Source organism: Carcharhinus amblyrhynchos, chromosome 24 (assembly GCF_965287045.1).
Source record: "Carcharhinus amblyrhynchos chromosome 24, sCarAmb.v2.hapA, whole genome shotgun sequence".
In the NCBI taxonomy this organism is placed as follows: domain Eukaryota; kingdom Metazoa; phylum Chordata; class Chondrichthyes; order Carcharhiniformes; family Carcharhinidae; genus Carcharhinus; species Carcharhinus amblyrhynchos.
The window spans coordinates 19,346,281-19,364,373 of record NC_137347.1 but is presented as its reverse complement, the minus strand read 5'-3'; the positions used below and the strand labels follow the sequence as shown (position 1 = coordinate 19,364,373).

Here is an 18,093-nt window from a genome sequence, read left to right as displayed (position 1 = left end):
TGATGGAAAGATGGGATGGAGCAGCCCATAGATGGAATATGCTTCAGGACCTTTTTGGAAGCAGACCAACAATTTTCCCAAATTGAGAAGGAATGGTTGGCAGTGGTATTCACTGGGAAGAGGTTCCATCAATATGTCTACGATCACCGGTGTTTCTGGTAAGATCGCCCCTAGGCATTTGAAAGTGAACTCGGGAATTCTATTTGTAAACATTTCCTGTACCATTGCAAACCTATCCTTTAAGGAGGAAGTAACGTGAGGGACAGTTTCCGCAGTAGCTGTTGCAGGTAGTGAACAAAGAACAACCCAGCACGGGAAACAGGCCCTTCGGTCCAACTCGCTGCTGAGTATGGGCTGGGAGAGTTTTGTCAGTAGTTTGTGTATAATTGGGGTTTTTTGGCCGGGTGTTGCTCCCGTTCCCCGCTACCAGCCGGACTGGAAGAGTCTGGACAGCAGACCCCTGCCCGCCTGGTACGACGAGGGTAAATTTGGGATTTTCATCCACTGGGGTGTCTTTTCAGTGCCCAGCTTCGGGAGCGAGTGGTTCTGGTGGAACTGGAGAGGCTTGCATCGACTGGAGTATGTGAATTTCATGAAAAAGAACTACCCGGAGGGGTTCACATACAGCCAGTTCGCCCCGGAGTTTACCGCAGAGTTCTTTGATCCGGATCAGTGGGCAGAGGTGTTTCGGAAATCCGGAGCCAGGTACAAAGAAGACCTTCTAAAAGCCAGAAAATGTTATGAATGAGTTAATGGCGAAAGTTAATATTTACTGAGTGGTGATTATAATAATGTTGATAAGACATCAAAAAGTCACAAATTTAAATTAAGAAGAGCGTTTGTCAGTTTTATCTAATGTTTTGCTCTACAAACCGGCAGTATTTTTCTTTTTTAATTATTCTGGGTTTGGTTAATATCAGCAAAATCACTTTATGCTGATTTCAACAGTTGTTAAACTGGTTGGTGGCATTTACTTGAGGTTTGATCATGTGATGCTCGGATCACATGATATTTCACAATGTGATACATGATCACTTGATACATACCTGGGAATAACATTGCGCCAAGTATCGTGGTGTTGTTCAGTGTGGTTTATTATCTTTGCTCTGTTTCTTCACAATTGTGTCGCTGCAGTGACAGAGATAAAAACTGGAAATGTGAACTGTAAACAGAAAATGTTGAAAACAGAGTCAGTTCAACAGTTTCCCCAGGACAGAGAAGCTGGACTGGCAGAAACCTGTTCGCACTTCCCCCCTCGTCCCAAAACAAATCCAGTCCGTATTCCCTCAAACCTCATCCCAAGTGAACTCCTTCCAATCCCACTGTTTGGGGCTCATATTAGATACTGGAGCAAAATACGTTGAATGTTGGATGTATGAGATACAGGTAAGTTTACTAGACAAAGTGTACCAGAGAGGGTGCAGATGGGAACTGCCAGGGTGTTGTCTGGGCTGGAGTGTCTCTGCTATGAAAAGAAGTTGTTTAGGCTGGAGTTATTTTACAGTAAGAAGTCTCACAACACCAGGTTAAAGTCTAACAGGTTTATTTGGTAGCGCAAGCCACTAGTTTTCGGAGCGCTGTCCCTTCATTAGGTAAGTGGGAGTTCTGTTCACAAACAGGGCATATGAAGACACAAATTCAATTTACAAAATAATAGTTGGAATGCAAGTCTTTACAGGTAATCAAATCTTAAAGGTACAGACAATGTGAAAGGAGAGTGGGTTAAGCACAGGTTAAAGAGACGTGTATTGTCTCCAGCCAGAACAGTTAGTGAGATTTTGCAAGCCCAGGCTAGCTATGGGGGTACAGATAGTGCGACATGAACCCAAGATCCCAGTTGAAGCTGTCCTCATGAGTGCGGAACTTGGCTATCAGTCTCCGCTCAGCGACTCTGCGTTGTCGTGTGTCTTGAAGGCCGCCTTGGAGGATGCTTACCCGAAGGTCCGAAGCTGAATGCCCGTGACCGCTGAAGTGTTCTCCAATAGGAAGAGAACACTTTCGAGAAAGCTCTTACAATCACCAGGCAAGAGTGTTATTAGTTATTTTACAGTCCAGAAGGCTGAGGGTGGTGTGGGGGCACCTGATTGAGGTGTACAGAATTATCAGGGATTTTTGATTTATTATTGTCACATGTACTGAGATGTAGTGAAAAGTGTTGCTTTGCGTTTTATCCATACAAATCATGCCACATATAGTTCGCAGAGTCACCCACACTCTGGCATCATATTGAAACAGGTCTATCCCCTGTGTGATCAGTACCACATCTCCATTCTCTCTCCACTCCCTGTGCTGTGGGGACTGGCTGCAAGTATTTTAGGGCCTTGTGCCAAGGTTAGATATAGATAGGATTCATAAAAGAAAGGAACTTTTCCCCTTCATAGAGTGGTCAGTAGCCAGGGGGGCATAGACTTAAGGTCAGGGGCAGGAGACTTAGAGGGGATTTGAGGAAAAATAATTTCACCCAGGGAGTGATGAGAATCTGGAACTTCCTGAAAGGGCAGTAGACGTGGGAACCCAATATTTAAGAAGTATTTAGGTAAGCACTTCAAACAGCACAGCACAGAAGGCTGTGGGTGAAGTGCTGAAAAATGACATTAGAATAGATAGGTGGCTAGTGCAGATGTGATGGGCTAACGGGCATCTTTTTGTGCTGTAAAACTCAATGACTCCCTATTTCCAAATAGGTTCTGTTGTTGATAGATAAGATTACGATGTTGTAACCTTTGGAGTTGGTTTTTTTACAATCTATTGCACTTATCCACTATTTTTAAAAGACCATAAGAAATAGGAGCATGAGTAGGCCATTCAGCCCTTTGAGCCCATTCTGCCATTCAATGTGATCATGGCTGATTTGTTTTGAAACCATTTTCCTGCTTTATCTCCTTGATGTTTCTAATGTGTAGAAATTATTGATCTCAGTTTTCAACATAGTCAATGACCACAGCCCTCCGGGCAGAAGATTCCAAAGACTCACCATCCTCTCAGTGAAGGAATTCCTCCTCATCTCAATGCTGAATTCAGAAAGAGTGCCCCCTGGTTTGGACCACCAGGGGAAACTTCCTTCCTGCATCTATCCTGTCAAAAGAACAAAGAAAAATATGGTACAGGAACAGGTCCTTTGGCTCTTCAGATCTGTGTCGAGCCTTGTAATAATGTTGTATGTTTGAATGAGATCACCTCTCATTCTGATAAACTCTAGAGAATAAAGGCTCTGTCTATTTAATCTTTCCTCATAGGACAGTGCCTGTACCCAGGAATTATTTTGATGAACCTTAGTTGGACCTTTTGGTAAGGAGATCGACACTGCACACAATACTCAAGGTGTAATCTCACTAAGGCTATATATAATTACAGCAAGACATGTTTTCTCCAATACTCAAATCCTCTTGTAACAAGATTGTTAAAACATATTATTTAAAGTCTGTCCTATTGATGGGCAGTAGGTCATCTGTCTTCATGTCCCACCATGATAGCTTGAATGATCTGTTTAGTTAGTATGACCATAATGCTTTGACAGAAACGTTATAGAATCTCTACAGTGCAGAAGGAGACCATTCGGCCCATGAAGCCTGCACTAACAGCAACCCCACCCAAGCCCTATCCCCCATAGCCCCACATATTTACCCTACTAACCCCTTTGACATCCCCTGAACACTAAAGGACAATTTAGCATGGCCAATCAACCTAACCCACACATTTTTGAACTGTGTGAGGAAATCAGAGCATCCGGAGGAAACCCACACAGACACAAGGAAAATGTGCAAATTCCACACAGCCAGTCACCCAAGCTGGGAATTGAACCCAGGTCCCTGGCATTGTGAGGCAGTAGTGCTACCACTGTGCCACCAAGCTGCCCCTATTTGTGACACAGTCATTGCAAGAGTAATTTTATTCTGCAATGAGTTATAGTATTGCAGTCTGTGAGGTGAGAATTGATGGTTGTTACGTCCCCAGTGATGAACTGGTGTTGTCTATGAACATATCCCTTCATTGCAATTATTTGTAGATCAGATTCAGTTACCAAAATAGCCCGTAAAATCACATTAAATTTGTTAATTTGCTTTATACGTCCTGCAGATTTGTTGCTGTGCATTGACCTTGATGCGGTAATCTCATTTAGAATACCAGAACCCCTTTGGAGGTATTCCAGTGTGTATTTCTTGATTTCACTTGTGTAACCTGAGAAAAACATACAGATGGGAAGAAAATCTTTACAATAGTCGCCAAAAGCTAAACACAAAATCTGAAATAAAGTTCAAGCAATTATCTGTGCAAAGTAGGTTAGTTTGAATCCAGTGCTTCTCCTAGAGCTGTCCTTGCTTTGTAATAACCTAGACAGGTTCAAGATTAGAGGGGGTAGCAGCATAACTCTTTTCCTCCTGCGGATGGTGTGTGTCTGAAATTCCTGTGTCTGAAATTCACTACCTGGATTGATGGTTGAGTCACAAACCCTCAGCTCATTTCAAATGTACCTGAACATCTCCTGATGTGCTGTTAAGCTATGGAGTGGGAGATGGATGGCAGGATTAGAATAGGTAGCTAATTTTTCCAGCCAGCACAATGGCCCAAATGACCTTTTTCTGTGCCATAGCTTTTCTGTGGTTCTAATACCCAGAAATGATGGGGGCATTGGTATTGATTCTCAAGCAGCTTTCTTGTGGTTTGTGCTTTCAGTTATGTGGTTCTGACAAGCAAACACCATGAAGGATTCACAAACTGGGGATCACCAGTGTCCTGGAATTGGAACTCAATTGACACGGGTCCTCATCGAGATTTGGTGGGTGACCTGGGAGTCGCAGTTCGAAAACGGTTTGTATTTAATATTGTGTAATTGGGGAAAATGCCATGTATTTACAAACACATTGGTACATATTGACAATAAAACCCATGCTAATCCCACAGAATGTAAACAGAGTGATACCAAAATATACCCTTCTGAGTTAATGAGGATTTGTTCAATGATGTCTTTACAAAAGTTTAACACCCAACTAGAAACACACTGGGAGTTAGTAATCTGGTTCTATGTGCATAGACTTCCTTGTGTAGGAAATTGCTGCAACTATTCAACTGTCCTAAAGCAGGCTTTGTGATGATAAGATTTTGTTTTTATTTCTTGTATTTACAGAAATGTTAACTAAAATTACAGCAATGCCTTGTAATCATTATTTTATTTTCTGCAACAATTTATAAATTTAACAGGAATATCCCCACAGTGATGTTGGAAATTGAAGTGAAACTTGCTGACAAGTTTGCCAAAAGTTTAGCATTTCCGTTTTTTAGCTATTGAAACTTCAGGTGGCAAATGTATGCCCAGGCAAATAAGGGAAGGGGGGAGGAGAGCTGTGTTAAAAGAAACCATTAATGTTTCACTGAGGTTTCTTTTTTCAAAAAATGAGGATTATTTGATGAGCCATTGAAATGCACTGCTTTGGATAATGATCTGGCTAAATCCTGCAGAGGCCCACCAGCACTCTTAAAAGTCCATTCACTGACCTTTCCATGTCTACCTATCCTTCTCAACATTTCCCTTTCCCTCAATACAGTCGGTCAATGTATTTGAGGCTTTTATTCCCTCATTGCCACACCTTTTGTTTTCCACCTTTATTAATACAATCTTGCGGATTCTTAATTGTTCTGTGAACTCTTAATTTTTCTTCATCTAGTGCATTACTTATCTTGTAAAAAGATTCAGAAGATTGCCCCTGAGGTTATTTATACTAACTATACTTGTTTCACTACTGATCTTCTACTGTTGGGTGTTTTTTGTTTCCTAATGTGTGAAAGTTTGGAAAATGTAATGAATTTTGAAGTTTAATATATCAAACATTTTCTTCTGTTGCAACAGGAATTTAACTTACGGAGTGTACCATTCCCTCCTTGATTGGTTTCATCCTTTCTACCTGTATGATAAACAGAACCATTTCAAGACTCAGAAATTTGTTGTGGAGAAAGCATTACCAGAGCTGTACGAGTTGGTTATGAGGTAATGGAAAGTGCACTTCTACAATATTGTCTTGAGTGCACATCATTACTGAGACACGGTGTATGCACTGGGTGATAGCATTCAAACTCAATTCACTTCTTCACCTTTACTAATCTCTATAGCTGGCTGGGATCATCAGTTTAAATGTTTTTGAGGGCAGGAGAGAGAGGGACATGTGTCTCGTATGGGAGAATTTTTCAAGCAGAATTAATTCTAAAGTTGACAAGAATTAACTGCTCCACCATCTCAATTGAAAACGCTGTCCCTAAGTAAGTAAACTTGCCTGGAAACTATGCTGTGTGATATTACTCTGAATTTAATTCCTTTTTACCAGATTGTTCAACAACCTTGCTAAGATAATGACAGAATCATTTCAGACACATACGCTGGAATTTTACCGTCCCCCCAGCCATGGAAACTGGAGCGGGTGAAGGGCGGACAGTGGGAAGGTCCATTGACTCTGGGCAAGATTTTACAGTTTCAGTAGAAGCGAGGCCATAAAACCCTGCCCGTAATGTGGTATTTACGCAATAATATTGCGTAGTATAATTTCCAGGCTTATAGGTAAGGTGCTATGATATTTTGTAATTTCTTTTTGTTAGTTTTTAACCCCATCCAGAATAGATACCAAAAGATGGCACTAATTTCTCAGTGTCAATAAGCCTGTTACAAGAAACTAATCACCTTGTGTCTTTCTGGAAAGATGTAACAGCTGCATTTAAAATTGGTTAAACTGCCATGACAAATAATGATCAGAGTCAGTTTTTTAAAAAAGTCTGCACGTGTTATTCTCGGAATAGCGAGCAATTTTTGTTTTCTTTGCCCCTGACAGATATAAACCAGATATCATTTGGTCAGATGGAGATTGGGAAGCATCAGATACCTACTGGAACTCCACTGGATTTCTGGCCTGGCTTTACAACGATAGCCCTGTCAAGGTACTTATTAGCAATATTCACAAGATTCTTGTGGGCCATTATAATTAACTCATTTTTAATTTGTTAATCTATTTGGGATCAGATATATTACACTGTTCTTTTGTTCCTTTTTACCCTGCATATTCAGCTTTATGTGTAAAAGTTGTTCCATTTCCCTTGTGGACAATACCCTTCCCTCCCAGCTTCTGCCTGCTTTAGTTGCTCCTTCGTTTCATTGAACTTAGCTGTGTTAAAATTATATGTTTGTCTGCTGGTCCTGGAAGTTCCTGACAGCAGCTCATGTTAAACTTTGGTCACTGTCTTCCTCCACCTTGTATACATTGTCATTTTGGCAGATAAATAAACCATTCAGCCTATTGAGTTTTTGTTGGAATTTGGGGTCATTGAGAAATACCAGCAGAAGGTGAGCATTGTCCCTTGTGATTGTCTTGGTGAACTGGATTACGAACTGCTTGAGTTTTCCAGAGTTTGTATTAAGCTGATAGAAATGTCCCTTTAAAATCACATTCTGGTTCTATTTCTTTGATTGCCTTTATACTAATACTATCCTGGTTGTTTATTACAGCACCCTTTGTGTTAGCTTGGAACTTTCACCACATTAGAGATTTTCACTTTGTAGCTTCCTATTTTTAGCAGTATCTGCTTTTCTTTTCTTCAAATGTTCCTTGCATAGTGCCAAAAAAAACCCTACTTTTTGTCCCTTCCATCTTTTCTTTCTGAGTGCTCTGTAACCTCCGAATGATCTGTATTTCCCCAGTTATCTGCTTTTCCTCAAATCCAGTGCTGTGCAGACAGTCTGAAATCTTTCTCACTGCCATCCCCCTTTCCAATCGTATACATCTGTAAAATTCTTGACTTTGTCAGGTGTTGACAATACAGCACAATTGTTTGTGGGGGGGGGTTGCGGGGGCAGTGCAGTTAGTGCTTCTGGTCAATGGTCGTGCAGGTGCCTACCTGAGCACATTTGAGAAGGATTCCCCAGCACATCTTTGGGGAACTTCTCAAATCTGATGTTGGGAAGCCTGATAGTCGTGGCCCCACGATCTAAAATTGTTGAATTCAATTCCTGAACCAACATCAGGTGAGTAAAAAAAGACAAGATTATCTGGTCAGTATCTCATTTCACTTTTGGGATCTTGCTGTGCATCAGTTAGCTGCCACGTTTCTTACATTTCAACATTACATTTCAGAAGCATTGCACTGGATGCAATTCAATTGGTGGCATCCTAAGGTTGTGAATGGCACTGTATAAATATCTGTTCCTTTACCTTTGTTGCTAGGATACTGTTGTAACCAATGATCGTTGGGGAATTGGCTGTCGCTGTAAACATGGCGGGTTCTTCAACTGTGCAGACAAATACAGCCCCACCAAACTGCAAAATCACAAATGGGAGAAATGCACAACGGTCGACAGAATGTCATGGGGATATCGCAGAAACATGCATTTGAATGAAGTATTGGATGTGCCATCCATTATCAGTGTACGTGTTCCTGATTAATCAATAGTGAACAGCACTAGATTGATAAGTTCAGGTGAAGGTGCATTGGAGTTCTGGTGTGAGCTTCCTTTGCTAACAAGTGAATCAGAGTATTTCTAAAGGTTAGCTGAAAAAGTGTTATCAGGATGGTTCCCAGGTTGTTACATAGTCTGTGCTGAGATATTACAATTTACCTGAATCTTGCTGAATTTGGGAAGGATGCTTTTGATTACCAGTAAGCCCGCTATGTTGCAAGTGCATGAATGTTGGGTACAGCAGTGATGCCTCAGCAGTAAATAGCCTGTTGATGCTCCAAATCACCACTCTCATATAACCATAAGGCTTTGAAAGTTCCTATCAATCCAAATGATAGAAGGAGCTTTAGAGGCAGAGGGGAGAAAATTATGAGCTGCAGTAATCAGCAGCAAAAAGTAATTCTGTATATTTAAATGGGGATTGTTTGTCTGGGGAAAAATGTCTGACGAACCATTTATTTTTATTTAGAGAGAGGAAAGAGCTGTAAGAGATAAATGAGCATTTTGATCACTGGTTTTTGACATGATTTATGTCAATGACAAAAAAAGTGTCAATTATTTTTCCAATGTTAATCATATGACCTTAAGGTTATTTATTTGGGAGAAAATGAAATTATGTTGATAGCAGGAATACAGTAAGTTCTTGGAATGTGTTGGGTGCTGTAGAACCCACAAACAATTCTGTGTTCCATTCCTGCTATGAGACCAAGACTGAAAACAGTAACAATGGACAAAATAGACAGTACTCTATCTCACTGACTTTTCTTTCTCTGACAGAATTTGATGGGTGCTGTGTCTTTTGGAGGCAACTTGCTGCTTAATATTGGTCCAACCAAAGAAGGCACTATCCCTGTCATTTTCCAAGAAAGGCTGGAGGCCATTGGACAATGGTTAAATGTTAATGGTGAAGCAATATATGCATCAAAGCCATGGCGAGTGCAGAAAGAGAACTCTACAGATATATGGTAAAGTCTGTCAGGGTTAAATATAGCTCAGCTGTTTCTCTTCTCTTCACTTTATTGCCTCCTTCTTTGTAGTTATATTTAGTTGAACCTCATGCTTAAAGACAAAGTGAGAAACATAGAACAACTGTGATACTGCTGATATGCAGAGAGTGCTATGGACAATGAATAGATACGAAGCAGAAAGGAGGAATTTGAAAAAGAGAGGCTTTGAGAGAGAAAGAGGTGAGAGGCCAGAGAGATGGAACAGACAGGTACACAGCGAATGAAGAAGCAGCATTCAATGGTGGAGTATAGAGTATGGGTGTTAAAGACCACATCAGAAACTCCCAGGAAATGATGAAGTTAACTTAGCCCCTAACGTTTTATGATTTTGGCATTATGGTAAGCGTAAGGTATTCTGAATACTAGTATGATTCGATTGATCAACTGGGAAGCTTTTATCAAAAAAACTTTATTTAATAACACAGTTAGAATATAACAAAAGATTTAGCCTAGAGTCATAGAGGTTTACAGCATGGAAATAGACCCTTCGGCCCAATTTGCTCATGCTACCTTTTTTAAAACACCTAAGCTATTCCTAATTGCCATCATTTGGCAAATATCCCTCTATATCCATTTTAACCCTGTAATTATCTAAATGCTTTTTAAAAGACAAAATTGTACCCACCTGTACTATTACGTCTGGTAGCTTGTTCCAGACACTCACCACCCTGTGTGTGAAAAAATTGCTCCTCTGGACCTTTTGTATCTCTCCCCTCTCACCTTAAATCTATGCCCCCTAGTTTTAGACTCCCCTACCTATGGGAAAAGATATTGACTATCTAGCTGATCTATGCCCCTCATTATTTTATAGACCTCTATAAGATCACACTCACCCTCCTACACTCCAGAGGTAAAAGTCCCAGTCTATCCAGCCTCTCCTTATAACTCAAGCCACCATGTCCTGGTAGCACCCTAGTAAAACTTTTCTGCACTCTTTCTAGTTTAATAATATCCTTTCTATAATAGGGTGACCAGAACTGTACACAGTATTCCAAGTCTTATACAACTTCAACAAGACTTCCCAGCTCCTGTATTCAATGTTCTGACCAATGAAACCAATGCTGAATGCCTTCTTTACCACTCTGTCCACCTATCAAGGACTTCTTTACCACTTTCAAGGAGCTATGAATCTCTATCCCTAGATCTTTTAGTTCTGTAACTCTCCCCAACATTCTACTATTAATTGAGTAAGTCCTACCCTGGTACAATTCCCAAAATGCATCACCTCTCATTTATCTAAATGAAACTCCAATCTGCCATTCATCAGCCCACTGGTCCAATTGATCAAGATCCCGTTGCAATCTGAGATAATCTTCTTCACAGTCCACTATGCCATCTGTCTTGGAGGTAAGATTTGGAGCTTTTTAACACCTCTGAACACAGATCCAGAGAAATTTTGCTAAACAATTCATTTATTTTTGTGTTTTTAGGGGGAAAAAAGTCAAAGAGTTGATGAATCTTTTAGATTCCTGTCTTCTGACTCCCATACAACCACCTCCAGAGTAAAATTCAACCCCAAACAGCAGAATTTCAGAGAAAGAGACTTATTTCCTAGCAGATTCCAATCTCTAACTCCAGAGAGAGACAAAGGAAAAGTGACCTATTTCTAAAGATCCCAAACAGCAGGCTGCTCTTGATTACTCTGCATAAACCTAGCTTAACCCAATCACTTGGTTTTCCTTTCAATCAGCCTAATCAAGTATTATTCTACAAAACCCCAGAGGAAAACACTAAAAACAATAGAACAACATTAGTCCAGATTAAAACCAACACTCTAGCAATTTGGAGCAATTATGCTGCTGCAGTAACAACACAGGGCTGCTGGATGCAGATCCTGTGGCACCGTGTTAATAAAACAAACCGCTGAAACAGAAATACGACTAAAATACATTTCTTAAAGGCACAGTATTGCTACAGTATTGGGGAACAAGGAGATCTCAGAGGGGCGGCAGAATGTATCTGGCAGTGATTGTTCAGGTTGTTTCAGATGTGGCAATGGAGGGTTTTGAATGAAGAATAAGAACCATGATCAATAAAACCATAAAAACAACAAATATTGAAAAAAAATCTTCACAAAGTAATCTTTGTGGATTGTCTCTACAGCAACATATTGATCAATCACAGAAACCCTACAGTGCAGAAGGAGGCCATTCAGCCCATCGAGTCTGCACCGGCAACAGAGCATCCTACCCAGGCCCTATCCCCATAAACCCATGAATTTACCCTGCTAATACCCCTAACCCACACGTCCTTGGACACTAAGGAGCAACTTAGCATGATCAACCCATGTAACCTGCCTATTTTTGGACTGGGAGGAAACCAGAGCACCTGGAAAAAACAGACGCAGACATAGGGAGAACACACAAACTCCACACAGACAATGCCCAAGGTTGCAATCGAACCCAGGCCCTGGTGCTGTGAGGCAGCAGCGCTAACCACTGTGCCACTGTGATGTGTTCTGATTGAATGTATTGCCTCTTCAGTGTCAATATCAAAATCCAATTACTGGATGTGTAGTAGCAGATCCCATAATGCTACTTATTTCCTTATTCCTTTTCAATTTTTTTTCATTAGGTATTCCCCTCATGGGCCAGTAGACCCATGGCTTATGATCAGAGTATTGGGAATGCGTTAAGGACAGGATCGAATTATGTAGTGGTGCAGTTTTGTGGAAGTGAAGCTACATCTTTGGACTTCAGATTTAGATGTGCAGAATTCTTTGTACAATTTCAACAGTCATGTGCTGTCTGAGACTTGAGATTAGAAATGTTCTGATGTATGATGGAATAAATCCTAAATCCAGTGGAAATTATGCGAAACAATTCATTTATTTTTGTGTTTTTAGGGGGAGAAAAGTCGAATAAAGAGTTGATGAATCTTTTTGATTTTGGATATTTTCTTGTGGATTGTATAATTGAGTAATCAATCAGACAGCAGGTCACAATTATTGTACCAGTATTAATGTGTTACAACTTTGCTGTTTCCTTTATTTATCACATTTCTCACAAGCCTTTGTCTTTAATTCAGTGTTTATCTATGTGATGTGTCTTTGCCTGCAGGTACACTAGTAAGGGCTCTTCAGTTTATGCGGTGTTCATTAACTGGCCCAGTGATAATGTCCTAGAACTGGAATCTCCGAAGACCTCGACAAACACCAAAGTAAGCCACTAGGGATTTGTTCCCCTCTGTGGCTGTTTCTTCACCTTTATCTGACCTGCACACAGCTGTCTCCTCTGGAACCACAGAACGAGATCACTGTTAATCCCATGGACCAGCAGACAGTGACATTCCATTGTTGGATTTGCCTCTAGTAGTTATTAAGAAAGTTACAAAGATGTTACTCCAGTTCTGCAATTGGTTAATAAGATCCAATAAGGTTGAATAGAGAAAATCTGAGTTGTCTGATATTTCTTCGTCATTTGAATTTTGTTTCTTTTTGTCATGTTAACTCCATTATTTTTGTTTTTTGCAAGCTCTACTTATTCCTTTGTCTCACTCTCATATTTTAATCTTTAACAACGTTTCTCTTTTGCCACTCAAAACATGTTTACTCTATAATTCTACCTTCCACAAACTTTATTTCATCCAAATTTCTTCTGCCCTAGCTCGCACCAAGTTCCCTTCACCCACCCCCCCTCTGCTGGCTGATCTGCATCACAACTTTAATCATTAGGCAACACCACAACTTTAAAACTCTATTGTTTCCGTGCTCTTCCAAATCCCTCTTGAGATGTCTGCTGTCCTCTAAATCCGGCCTTTGCAATATCCCCAATATTAGTCACTCCATCACTGATAGCCGTGCATTAAGCTGGCAAGGAACTAAGCTCTGGAATCTCTCTTTCCACCATAAGGCTCTCCTTAAAACCTATTTCTTTGACCAAGCTTTAGATTATCTACCCTAATATCATTATGTGGCTCAGTGAGATTTTGCTTTATAATGCTCCTGTGAAACATCTCAGGATCTTTTATGGCATTAAATATGCCGCATGAGTGAACGAGATCAGACAACCTGTTGTTGTCTCCAGTTATACAGTGTTTGCTAATTCTTTAGCATATTGAATGTCTTTTTGAATTTGCACATTTGGTGTAGCTTGCTGTTATAATTTTTATTTCACTTTATGAAATTGAAGTTATATTTTTACCTTCTCTTGTGATGCTAAGGACATTCCAGTCTAAAATCGCCCTCATGCTCCTTTTGCACCCAGGTACTATTCTCTTTCTCTTCTGCACCTCCCTCCTCCACATCCCCTTTTTGACATATTAATGATTTAATCAGTCTGCAACTTCCTTATCCTCGGTCACTCTCCCCCTCACAAAACTCCACGCTGCTGTTGACTGATCCAGAATCTTTCTTTGAAATATTTTGACACACTATTTCTCAAAATATAACAAACCATTTTTATTCAATGAGACACAATGATCAGAATTCTCTGGCCATTCTTCAACCTCACTAATGGCTGGGATTCTCCAGTCCCTCTGCAATGTATGGAGTTTTGGCTCAGCGCCAAATTCTCCAATCCTGCTGGCAGTGGTGGCAGAGTGAACGAGATCGGAAATCCTGGCCACTCTCTTGAATCTTTGTGCACCATAGCTGAGGACATTTTCCTAGTTCTATCCGATTTCTACGTTATATTCATATAATTCCCATTGCAGTTATATGCACCAGAACACAAGACCTTCAGATAAATGGAAGAGGTAGGTGGCAGGCTTTTTGAATAATTCTTACATATGCTTCAGAACACGATTTTGTGTCACTTGCTTTCTGTTAGAATATCGCTGGAGCAATTTTGTGGCTTGTTTGGGAGTCAAAGTACTGGTTGGCTCACACCCTCCAACTTTGCCCTTGCTATGTGCTCAGCCTTGGCTTTTGGCTCTGCGTGTATACAATGCTTGGATCTCTTGGGCACAAGCTGTCTTTATGAACTCATTTTGTTTCCAGCAAGGCATCATCACTGACATCTCTGTGATACACGTGGCCTCTTCCAGCCGGTTCTCCCTGTTGGCTGGCCCATGCGCCTTGTTGGGCCTAGCACTGAGTTGCCGTGCTGCTTGCTGACTAGCCAGGCCACCCAAGCTAGACATTCACTCCGGGTACTGCCATCACCGCCAACCGTGCTTGCGCCATCCCACTGCCTTTTATTCCTGATATGCTTAAAGGACACCACGCAATTGCAATATTTTGTTCTATATTCATTTAATGTTTCCTTTTAACATCTCTCAGCAGTTTCTTGACCTTCATTAGCTTGATTTTCTTGTTGTTCAGGTTTATTACTGTCTAATCCTTTCCTGAATATTTCAGAATTATTTATATGTGCCCTTCCCAGCTTCTGATTCCTTCAATGACATCCCTTTTCTTTCATGTTAGCTTAGCTTTCCTGTTACATGTTAAGAAAACAGAGGGGGGAATCCTCCCATCTTGCCCATCACGGGAATCATAGCGGACAATGGGGAAGACCATGCAAAGGTCCATTTCCTGCAGGATTTGTGAATTCTACCTATTTAACTCCATTGACAACTTTTCTTATGCTCAGGCAAGCGTACAGTTTTGAAATGTTGTCATTGCAAATTATGAGGTTTGATAAATTCCTAATTCATGTAGTTAGTGCTGGACAAGATAACATTTCTCAAAAGTTTAAGTACCTCCATGTATCTGGCTATAAATTAGTCAAAAATCAAAACTATGAATCTAGTTAGAGACACAAGCCTGGACTTTATAGTCCCTCCCTTCTGCCCGGCAGGATATTATGGTCCTCCACTGAGACTTAAATGGTTTGCCGCAGCCATTGGGCAAACAGACATGCTGTAGCAGGACTGTAAAATCTTGGTTGCAGCAGGACCGTAAAATCCTAGCCATTAAAAGCTGCATGAAACATGATGGTTTCATCAGCCATCTTCAACAACCACCATAATATCACACTGAAGAATATGGAGCACAGTTTGAAGGAATATCGCAATTACTGGATTTACTTGTGGGGAAACAGGGAAGGGAAGGTTTCCTCAGGAAAGTAACCAGTTGTGTAGACTGTTTGGTGAAGTGGATTGTGTGCAGTTCTGGGAAAGAAACGGGCTTGTTGTATTGAATGTCCTTGTGTTCTATCTCCAGGTGACGATGCTGGGAATTTCCAAGCCTCTGAAATGGACAAGTTCCCCAAGGTGGGGAATCCTCATCTTCCTGTCCTCTATTTCTCCGTTTAATCTCCCGCTGGGATATGGTTGGACAGTGAAACTCGAAGGAGTTTCATAATCAGGAGAAGCTGTCTGTTTATTTGAGAAGAAGCTCGGTCCTTTGAAGCAGCTCTTGGTTTAAAAGGATTGAGGGCCTTTGCACTGATTTCACAAAAATTTTTGATATAAATCAGTATGATTCATTCTTATCGATTATGATTATATATCACTGATTTTTTTTCCTGTTTCGATAACTATATTATCAGTTTGAGTCACTGCTCCCTTTTGAAATACCAGGCTTAGAATTTGGCAGTGTCAAAAGGATGGATAAAAACTGGTGGTAGGTTATTGTACAGATTGTAGCTCACATTGCTCCACTAACCATTGCAAGGCTTAGTGGCAGAATTTGACTCTCAGATTTGGTGCTATTGATCGGTTTTCCGGGGTCCATTTTTTCTCACTAACTCCTTTATGAAATGATGCGGTCATCTTCACTACTGTATTTGTCTTGATTTTGTTAGAAAAGTTTTGCTTTACGTGGATAAGCTTACACAAATACCAAAGAGTGTGTACATATATGTTATTAAAACTTGGAATCTAGAAATAAGATGTTTTTGTTAATTTATTATATATGTATCTTGCCCACTCCTTCTCCAAAATGAAAATTCCATCTCTTTGGCCCAAGGTAACTTATTATGAATGAGTCATACATCTGCAACCCCTTCTGAAAAATGAATGATGTGGAGATGTCAGCGTTAGACTAGGGTGGGCACAAGTAAGAAATCTCACAACACCACGTTAAAGTCCAACAGGCTTATTTGGAATCACGAGCTTTTGGAGCACTGCTCCATCCTCAGATGAGTAAGGCACTCAGCTGAGAAAGGAGCAGTGCTCCAAAAGCTCGTGATTCCAAATAAACCTGTTGGACCTCAACCTGGTATTATGATACTTCTTACTTAAAAATGAATGGTAAGCAGTCAGCTCACTCCAGCATTGTTTCTTTTTTATCCTTTCAATTTCAAGTTCCTTTCCTGTCAATATTTCTGTTTAAAGTTACTGATGATGAACACATCTTGATACTGACTTCAAAAAACAAGCTACAACAAGGGGAATACACACAAATTAATCCCACAGCACCAAGCCAGCCTTCAAGCCATTAAACAAATGGTTTAATTCACATATACTTCACATTTTGGTGATTTTGTTTTCCTGAGGTAATGCACCTTCTCATATGATCATTGTGCTCCAATGAGACATAGATTGGAACCCCTTAGCATTGAAGCATCATAGTTGAATTAAAGATATATTCCACTTTATAGAGGTGGTTAACTCACTATGTGTACCCACCCATGCCATGCATTACATACATTGAATGTTTGAACAAAAATACAGAAAAAAGAGAGGAATGTTGGCTGTCTGAAATATCTTTAATAAATTTCTCCAGCTTGGTGAGGCAGATGGAGGTATGATCTGGTTTGTATGCTTGACTTTGAACTCAAGAATAGATTTTATCTCCAAAGCGAAAGGGGTAGCTCAAGTAAGAAACGTGCCCCAGCATCTGCAAACATATTGGATGGGATTCTTTGATCTTTTCCGTTCCTGCCTCACTGCCAGTGAGAATGGAGAATTTGGTTCTCAGCCTTGGAGGTTTTTGGCAATTATGTTGAAACCAAAGAGTGTGTTTAAAATTGTCCCAGACTGTATTTTCCAATAGATATTTGGATTGTGGATATTTGAAGTCATACAGAAGCAGAATTAAAATAATAATTCTACATCCTCAATAACCATCACCCTTCCATTAAACATAAAGCTATACGCAAGGAAAGTGATCATTTCCTAGATCTCGTCCGCGATTGGGATGCATGGCAAGAAAGCTGTTTATTGGCTTCTTTTCCGAAACATCTTCACGGTCCATTGTGATCCCAATCTCTGATCTTATTAATGCTGCTATTATGGCTTTATTCAAATATCCTCTCATACAAGTCTGCTGAACTACTGCCTGAGGACCATCTATATTCAGACAGTGTTATTAGCTATGGCCCTCTGCTTCAATAGAACAATTTATTCAGATTTTTGTGTGAATCTGTCAAGTGGAAGTCAAAGCAAATACTTGAGTCTTTAAAACATTATTTTAATGTAGTTCAACTTGGCTGAATATACGCTGTACCTTTTTGTTCCCTTCATGTTGTTTGTCTTGGACTTTGTGATGAATTACTTTAACTTGAGAAACTGTCAATTTTTTTTTGTATAGTGAGTTTCTTACTGCATGTTTTTAATTAAGGAGCATATTGCTATTTAATATGATGAACTAGGTGCCGTTGCAGTGAATGGAGTTTTGGCTGAGTGCCAAATTCTCCATTCTCGCTGGCAGCACATGAATGAGAATGGAGAATCCCACCCACTGTACAAAATACTACTGGCATAACCTATCAACAAAAATGGTTTCTTTCAAAATAGCTGACTCACCCGACTGGATGCAAAAAAAAC

At 40.3% G+C, this 18,093-nt stretch overlaps 1 protein-coding gene across 2 annotated transcripts; it reads left to right on the top strand.

Moving 5' to 3' along the window:
• Positions 1-16,213, top strand: LOC145358036 (tissue alpha-L-fucosidase-like). Of its 2 annotated transcripts, none has more exons than XM_080211744.1 (8): positions 1-158; positions 4,675-4,809; positions 5,846-5,983; positions 6,816-6,921; positions 8,202-8,402; positions 9,212-9,399; positions 12,501-12,600; positions 15,545-16,213. In XM_080211744.1, the coding sequence occupies exons 1-8, from the start codon at positions 16-18 to the stop codon at positions 15,683-15,685; spliced, it is 1,152 nt and encodes a 383-aa protein (XP_080067870.1). In that variant the 5' UTR covers positions 1-15; the 3' UTR covers positions 15,686-16,213. The 2 variants fall into 2 exon arrangements, with proteins under 2 accessions (XP_080067870.1, XP_080067869.1); XM_080211743.1 differs by lacking the exon at positions 1-158 and adding an exon at positions 279-705.
• The last annotated feature ends 1,880 nt before the right edge of the window (positions 16,214-18,093 follow it).